The 9,144-nt window shown below is 41.3% G+C and overlaps 1 protein-coding gene across 1 annotated transcript in view; it reads right to left on the bottom strand.

Annotated features, from left to right (window-relative positions):
• The window catches only part of LOC117475953 (tomoregulin-1-like), a 14,213-nt gene extending 6,221 nt beyond the window's left edge, over positions 1-7,992 (bottom strand). The window contains exons 1-3 of the mRNA XM_034122299.1: positions 7,398-7,992; positions 803-912; positions 248-377 (exon numbers count right to left, since the gene is read on the bottom strand). Of these exons, the coding sequence (XP_033978190.1) occupies positions 248-377; positions 803-912; positions 7,398-7,515 (358 nt within the window). The 5' untranslated portion in view covers positions 7,516-7,992. The remainder of the gene's footprint in view (positions 1-247; positions 378-802; positions 913-7,397) is intronic.
• Between the last annotated feature and the right edge of the window lie 1,152 nt (positions 7,993-9,144).

Raw genomic sequence — 9,144 nt, 5'->3', positions numbered from 1 at the left:
AATCACCGTAAATATGTGCCTCATGTCGAGTTAAACTAGATATATATAAGATATACTTTATTAACCCTAAACTGGGACAGCGTGTTAAAACAGGTGTTAAACATAATTATGAATAAACAATGAAACATCTCAGAATAGAAGATGAAACAGGACTAACTAGTGGGAGAGATCTGTGAACTATCTGACTATTGACGGGCTGAATTACACGATATAAAAGGTAGGATATTGATTATTATGGGATGCATACCGTGGTAGCATTGCCCCTCCGACAGGATGCTGATGTTCCTCTGCTTCTTACAGGACGCTCTCCGGAGGAAACACTCGTTCTGATACGTGTCTCCGTTCGAGCCGCACACAGGGATGTACTTCTTATTACACTGAAACACACCATTAAATATATTCATTAATACGTCGGGTTTAAAGAGTTGTGATTGGTCAACTGCTTAGAGATGTCCCGCCCCTTAGCCTATCATGTACAATGTGATGGAGCGCTAGCCAATAGGAGCGCGAGAGTGAAACACACAATGATTTATATTCATTAATAGGTCACTTTTAAATTCAGAGATTACCTGATTTTCTTTCTTATTAATTTACAATTCTCAATCCAGAAAATACCCACATTTTCTTTGTATTATTTAATATAATATTCTAACAGAAATATACATTTATTTCTCATACATTTTAGAGTTTTTTCTCCTATTTTCACACCTCAATGTCGGGAGAAACTCAATGTGTGTGTGTGTGTGTGTGTGTGTGTGTGTGTGTGTGTGTGTGTGTGTGTGTGTGTGTGTGAGTGACTCACGTGGAACTGGCACACACACTTGATGTCGGCTCCGTTCTCGCGGCAGCTTCCTCCGAAGCGACACGTCCCGGCGTCACACACTCTCAGGTCGCTCTTCTTCTCCGACAGATCTGGAAATAAATAAAACATATATATATTAAAAAAACACACACACACATCGTCAGAGCAGAGAAATATTGTTGATTTGGCAATAAAAAAAAGCAGAAAACACTTAAAAAATGGGTCGTTGTGCCGTTTTTAATTTCAAAATGCAGTAGAAAATGTAGTGTATGGAAACACCATACCAAATCCACACACAGATGCAGTGTGGGAAACAAACACACACACACACTAATATCCAGGGTAGTAATTCCCTGATCTGCTGGCAGCTGATTGGTCGCCATTGCCTCAGGCTAGCCAATTAGAGCGGGTAATTACAGGGGTCGTGACCCCCGTTTCCCCTGTCATTAGAGAATACCTCGGTGTGCTGAGGCAGCGAGAACACGCACACGCACACACGCACACGCACACACGCACACACACACACACGCACACACACACACACACGCACACACACACACACACGCACATGCACACACACACACGCACACACGCACACACACGCACATGCACACACACACGCACACACACACACACACGGCACACACGCACACACACACACACACACACACACACACACAGAAACACTGTTCCCAGGACCAGTCTAACCTAGTAGTCAGCATGTAGTGTTTTAGTTTGGTTAAAGTCAAACTTCCTGCCACATGTTTGCACTAAAATGTGTTGATTTAAGGACATTAAATATAACACATTGTGATGTTTGGTAGCCACTAATAAAGTAGATTTGAACGCCTGAAGCTGACAGAGAGCTTCTTCATGTTGCTATGGATGCTAACCTCCCATCGGACAGCCTGGTGTTGCGTTTGAACTCTCTATGGGGAGTCATAGTGGGAAACCTCCGTCTATACACACTGAACACAACAAGCAACCCCGTGTGAAACTGAGCATCATGTGGAGCTGATGAACACCAGGGACTGAGGCTGGACAAAGTAAAGGCAAAATGTGCATTAGCAAATAAATCAGAAGCTAAAGACTGAAAGATGTGCTAACGTTAGCAGCTAAATAAGTTTCTACAGACTAAAAATAAGGGTACAAACTAGCATTAGCAGCTAATTTAGGAGCTAATATCATAGATAGAAGAGTACGAACTAGAGTTAGCAACTAAATAAGTTTCTACAGACTCAAAATAGGGTGAGAACATCAGCAGCTAATTTAGGAGCTAATATCATAGATAGAGAGTAAGAACGAACGATAGCAGCTAGGAGCTAATGATAGAAAGAAAGGGCAACAACTAGCATTAGCAGCTAATGGAGCTAGTCTCAAAATAAGGATGATAACTAATGTTAGCAACTAAATCAGGTTCTAAAGTCACAAAGAAAGGGCAAAAACTAACGATGGGAAATAAAATAGGAGCTTATATCTCCACAAATTGGGCAAAAACTAGCATTAGCAGCTAAACCAGGAGCTAAAGAAGTGAGAAGTAACTTACATGGGATTTATTGGATGGTTTTTAATGTGGTATTGAAGGCATTATATTTCTGTCATGGTGACGTCTCTAATGAAGCGTCCTGCAGACAGTGACGTGAACTAGATTACAGGAGAGGGTTCCTCATGAGTCAGTGAACTCAGACTGTGAGAGATATTTAAAGGGGACCTATCATGCAAAATGCACTTTTGTACATCTTTTCTACATGAATGTGTCCCCGGTGTTCCAGGGAACTCACCAAGTGTCAGAAAACACAACCCTCTCTATTTTCCTCCATACCCAAATCTCTAAAAAAGGGGCTGCAACGGATCTGATAAAAACTGATCCAGATTTGAACACTGTCCTGACGTCAGGACGGTGGCGCTACGGCTATTGGGCCAACTCTCCGCCTATCAGGGGAATGTGGGGTTGGGCCACGGCCGGCCATTGCCGCTCGAAAGCGCTGGAGACGCTGTAGTACATATGCCAGGCCTGTAAGTGGCGCTGTAGTCTGCCTCAAAAGCAGAATCAGCCCTTGCAAAAACAGGGCTGGAATAGAGCAAATAAAGCGAAATGAGGCATGGCTAAATTTCATGATCTGTTTGGTATTTTGAAAAAAAAACTTCACAGACAAGTTTTATATAGGTATGACCCTACAATATATGTTTCAAATATAGCATGATAGGTCCACTTTAAATAATATAGCATCATTTGTACTTTCTACTTCTCACATTTTCAACACAAATACCTGTACTTTCTACTTCTTACATGTTGAACCCAAATACCTGTACTTTCTACTTCTTACATGTTGAACCCAAATACCTGTACTTTCTACTTCTTACATGTTGAACCCAAATACCTGTACTTTCTACTTCTTACATGTTGAACACAAATACCTGTACTTTCTACTCTTTAAAACAGCTGCTAGTTATGGGTACTTTTTACTGAAGTACATTTCAAAGCCTCTTTACTTTCACTTGAGTAAAGAGGCTCAGTCAGTACTTCTACTTTTACCTGAGTATTTTTAAACACAAGTATCTGTACTTCTACTTGAGTACAGGATGTGTGTACTTCTACTTGAGTACAGGATGTGTGTACTTCTACTTGAGTAAAGGATGTGTGTACTTCTACTTGAGTACAGGATGTGTGTACTTCTACTTGAGTACAGGATGTGTGTACTTCTACTTGAGTACAGGATGTATGTACTTCTACTTGAGTACAGGATGTGTGTACTTCTACTTGAGTAAAGGATGTGTGTACTTCTACTTGAGTACAGGATGTGTGTACTTCTACTTGAGTACAGGATGTGTGTACTTCTACTTGAGTACAGGATGTGTGTACTTCTACTTGAGTACAGGATGTGTGTACTTCTCCTTGAGTACAGGATGTGTGTACTTCTACTTGAGTACAGGATGTGTGTACTTCTACTTGAGTACAGGATGTGTGTACTTCTACTTGAGTACAGGATGTGTGTACTTCTACTTGAGTACAGGATGTGTGTACTTCTCCTTGAGTACAGGATGTGTGTACTTCTACTTGAGTACAGGATGCGTGTACTTCTACTTGAGTACAGGATGTGTGTACTTCTCCTTGAGTACAGGATGTGTGTACTTCTACTTGAGTAAAGGATGTGTGTACTTCTACTTGAGTACAGGATGTGTGTACTTCTACTTGAGTACAGGATGTGTGTCTTCTACTTGAAGTACAGGAGTGTGTACTTCTCCTTGAGTACAGGATGCTGTGTACTTCTACCTTGAGTACAGGGATGCGTGTACTTCTACTTGAGTACAGGATGCGTGTACTTCTACTTGAGTACAGGATGCGTGTACTTCTCCTTGGAGTACAGGATGCGTGTAACTTCTCCTTGAGTACAGGATGCGTGTACTTCTACTTGAGTACAGGATGCGTGTACTTCTACTTGAGTACAGGATGCGTGTACTTCATACTTGAGTACAGGATGCGTGTACTTCTACTGGAGTACAGGATGCGTTACTTCTACTTGAGTACAGGATGCGTGTACTTCTACTTGAGTACAGGATGCGTGTACTTCTACTTGAGTACAGGATGCGTGTACTTCTCCTTGAGTACAGGATGCGTGTACTTCTCCTTGAGTACAGGATGCGTGTACTTCTACTTGAGTACAGGATGCGTGTACTTCTACTTGAGTACAGGAAGGCGTGTACTTCTACTTGAGTACAGGATGCGTGTACTTCTACTTGAGTACAGGATGCGTGTACTTCTACTTGAGTACAGGATGCGTGTACTTCTACTTGAGTACAGGATGCTGTGTACTTCTACTTGAGTAACAGGATGCGTGTACTTCTACTTGAGTACAGGATGCGTGTACTTCTACTTGAGTACAGGATGCGTGTACTTCTACTTGAGTACAGGATGCGTGTACTTCTACTTGAGTACAGGATGCGTGTACTTCTACTTGAGTACAGGATGCGTGTACTTCTACTTGAGTACAGGATGCGTGTACTTCTACTTGAGTACAGGATGCGTGTACTTCTACTTGAGTACAGGATGCGTGTACTTCTACTTGAGTACAGGATGTGTGTACTTCTACTTGAGTACAGGATGTGTGTACTTCTACTTGAGTACAGGATGTGTGTACTTCTACTTGAGTACAGGATGTGTGTACTTCTACTTGAGTACAGGATGTGTGTACTTCTACTTGAGTACAGGATGTGTGTACTTTAACATCTCTGGTCCTGAATCTGTAAACGTTTCCTAGAATGAAACCATTGAAGCGAACACAACAAAGCTCCTCCTAACCTACTTCTGATTACACGCTTCCTGCAGATCAAATACACGGAGAAGTGTCCAGACGTTCTTTCTCTTAAAGGGGACCTATCATGCTATATTGGAAACATATATTGTAGGGCCATACCTATACAAAACATGTCTGTGAAGTTTTTTGCTTAAAATACCAAACAGATCCCCCCCCCCCCCACGCCTCAGACTGCTCACACCCCTCTGTTCCAGCTGGTAGAGAAACAAGGATTCTGGGGTCCTTAGCTTGAAAAAAAAAAAAAAAAAGAGGAGGCGGAGCTAATGCCTGATCAGAATGCTACCGGAGATAAAGTTAAATTCTGCTGTGATAAAACGCCATCCTGTTCTAAACCACATCAAGGATTATTTCTGAAACAGCATGGAGCTCAAATGCTTTTTCTCTCTCAGGTTTATCACAAGGTGAGTTCCTTTTTTTATTTCCTGCTTTTTAAACACATGCTCTCCAGTACAGGTTAGCTCTGAGTGTTAGCGATGCTAATGTAAACAAAGACGGGATTACGTCCAAAACACGTCAGGCATTGTTTCTGATAGCAACTCTCTGAGGGTTCACCATCCGATATTACGTCATATCGGCAGCAAATCTGTATCCGCTCGTTGTTCCCCTGTTTTTAAAAGATGTGGGTACGGAGGAAAAGAGAGAGGGTTTTATGTTCTGGCGCTGCGTGAGTTCCCCGACGCACCGGGGACACATTGATGTAGAAAAGACATCACAAAGTGCATTTTGCATGATAGGTCCCCTTTAAGATATATATACTTGTTTGACATTTCTATTGTCATGTAATCACCACTGCTGTTAGAGAGGCTGGACAACTCAATGTTTTATTTATTTGTACCTCTTCTATTTCTATTTAAATTAACTTTAGTTGTTTTATGACAGGTTGTTGTGTTTCAGCAAGTCACAGTGATGAGAGATGTGTCTCTGAAGTACAATGATCTTCTGAAAATAGGTCTCACAAAGACTTCATCCTTTAGATCCTGGAGATGAACTTAAATCCGTCTTTCAGGCCGTTCCCTGATCAGAAGCTGTTTCAGATCCTTCTAGATTTAGATCTGTCAACAAACTGTGAAATAAACTCCAACACATTGTAGTGATAGGCTAAGGGGCGGGACATCTCTAAGCTGGTTGACCAATCAGTGCAGACTGGGCTCTGGTTTCAGACAGAGGGTGAAAAGAGGTGCTGCAGCACAGGCAGTATGAGAAGATTAAAGCATTAGCTAAATACTAATGTGTTATAACTGTTCTACTGAAGTTTACTTAAATAACTCACACACACACACACACACACACACACACACACACACACACACACACACACACACACACACACACACACACACACACACACACACTCTAATACACACAGGGTACTCCCTCATTAAACCTCGCCCTGTTTCTTCACCCTGTAATTAACCCTAAAATAGAGTGAAGTGAGGAGTGGACACACACACACACACACACACACACACACACACACACACACACACACACACACACACACACACCACACACACACACACACACACACACACACACACACACACACACACACACACACATCACACACACACACACACACCACACACACACACACACACACACACACACACACACACACACACTTAAATTTATATCAAGTTACATAAGAAAACTAAAATATGATTTAATGATTTTGTTCCGTTTCTTTTGAAGTTAATTTATATCTGAACCTAACCATGGATTGGCAGATGGGACATTTTTCAAAATAAAGGCCTAGTGGGAATTTCAAAATAAAGGCTAATGTATGCTAGTGATTGTTTCCAGTGTTATCTTCAGGTAGGTGTCTGTAATTGATTTAATAAAACTGAAGATATTATTTCATACAAACAAATACAAGAATCAAATCTAACGATGATTTGCAATTGGATTTTCAAAATAAAAGGTGCATAGTAAATATGTTATGTTTGCTGGTGTCATCTTTAGGCAACATGTGTTCAAGGACCTGTTTGTTATTGATTAAATGAAACCCAGAATACATTTTTCAAAATAAAAAATCGAACCTAAAGATGATTTGCAATGGGATTTTCAAAATAAAGGTGCATATTAAATATTGTGTCATCTTCAGGTATAGCAGGTAGGAGCCTCCATCACATCTCATGACACTAATGTACCCTAACATCCCATAATAGATGACAGAAAAGGTAAATAATGAAGATTTGAGTCCCAGAACATCTGTCACACCTGAAGTGACCTGTGCTGCGTTCAGGTGCAAATCGGAAGTGGTTGTTTTTGTGTCTCACCTGGGCAGTCGGAGGCCTTCCCGGGGCCGCATTCTGCACCTCCGCTGCGGGGGAAAGAGCTCCGTGAGGCGGGGAGGAGAAGCAGCAAAAGGCATCCCGAGAACCAGGCTGGGGCCATTATGGGGGAGGAGGGGGAGGCAGGAATAAAAGGGGGAGATAGAGGTCTATAAGATGCACACAAAAATAGGATGTTCTCTGGATTGAGTTGATGCAGAAAAATATCAATTAAGGGGGCTTTAAATCCTGATTGTCCCCATGTGAGGGGGTCTCCAGGAAAGGGGCTTCATGCTGGAAGAAAAGCCTGGAAAACACGATGAGGAGATGCTAACTGAAGCCCAGGATAACAAAGCAGAAGCAGGGCCTGGGGCTGCAAAGCGACCCCCACACCTCCGGATCAAAACCCCCCAAAACAGGCTCTCACAGGCCGGGCTGCATAACCCGAAGCCCCGCAGAACAGAGCAATAACCGCCGGGAAAGGAAAAAAAGATCCAGGGAAAAAGATCCAGAGAAAGGTTCCACACAGCGGGGATCCTGCGGTATTCAAGCCGGAGAGGAGCGACTGTTCTCCGGGGAGGATTCACGGTCTGTCGGTGGGTCGGACCGGGACTTTTTTTTTTTTTGTCCTCCTGTTCTCTCACTGAATCAAATCAACAAAGGCTCAGAGCACGTGACCTGCACGAGACCACTCCCACACATACAGGGGGGAAAGGGGGGCGATATGATATAAAGAAAAGCATTTAGTCAAATTAAAACAATAATAATGCAATTTAGTGAAACCTCAAAACAAATATTAATATCATATTAAATTAAAAACATTCCAATTAATTTCGAATCGAAAGAGTTTTTTCACATATAAGAACATAGATTTGGAGTGTTAGTGCATGCTTGAACACAGTAAGAGGATTTAAGATAGGAGTAAATATAGAAAAATGTAAAATGTAAAAAAATATCGCATATTTAGTGGCTGTAATGACGCTCTGCAGCCACCAGAGAGCGCCATCCGTCTGCACACACAATCTAATGTAATTCTTTTATGGACTTTATTTTTGATTTTTTGACGTTTTTCACTGATTTTCTAGAAATGTGTTCTCTTATTTTATGGAGATTTTAAAAGAAACAATTCTACATGTTTTTGTGATTTTCGTAAAAAAAAAACATCTTAGTTTAATTTTACACAATACCCATTAAATGTTATTATTTTCCTGACATTCATTATATATTTTAATATCGTTTTTTGAAGTATTTAATGGACATTTCTCTTTTTTTTTATTGGACATTTTTCCCTTATTTTATGAACATTTTTATCCTATTTTCATTTCAAATACTGTATATACTGCCACTTCTTCCTATGCATTCTTAGATACCAATATATGCTGTGTAACACTATGTTATTAAATCTTAATAAACACAACTCTGTAGTTAAATCTATTATTTCTTCTTATCAACATTACATTACATTTAGCTGACGCTTTTATCCAAAGCGACTTACAATAAGTGCATTCGACCAAGAATATACAAACTAGAAGAAAACAGAATCATATAAGTAGGGGGAGACCAGGGACAGTTGTAACACTTATTTTTTCCCCAATAAGTAAAAAACCATTTACACTAGGATAGCCATTTTGCCAGGTGGTCCGTGTTCCAACCGTCCCCAGGTGGTCCGTGCTACAACCGTCCCCAGGTGGTCCGTGTTCCAACCGTCCCCAGGTGGTCCGTGCTACAACCGTCCCCAGGTGGTCCGTGTTCC

The sequence above is a fragment of the Trematomus bernacchii genome, unplaced genomic scaffold (genome assembly GCF_902827165.1).
Source record: "Trematomus bernacchii unplaced genomic scaffold, fTreBer1.1, whole genome shotgun sequence".
NCBI classification, from domain to species: Eukaryota; Metazoa; Chordata; class Actinopteri; order Perciformes; family Nototheniidae; genus Trematomus; species Trematomus bernacchii.
This window is presented reverse-complemented; position numbering and strand designations above follow the sequence as displayed.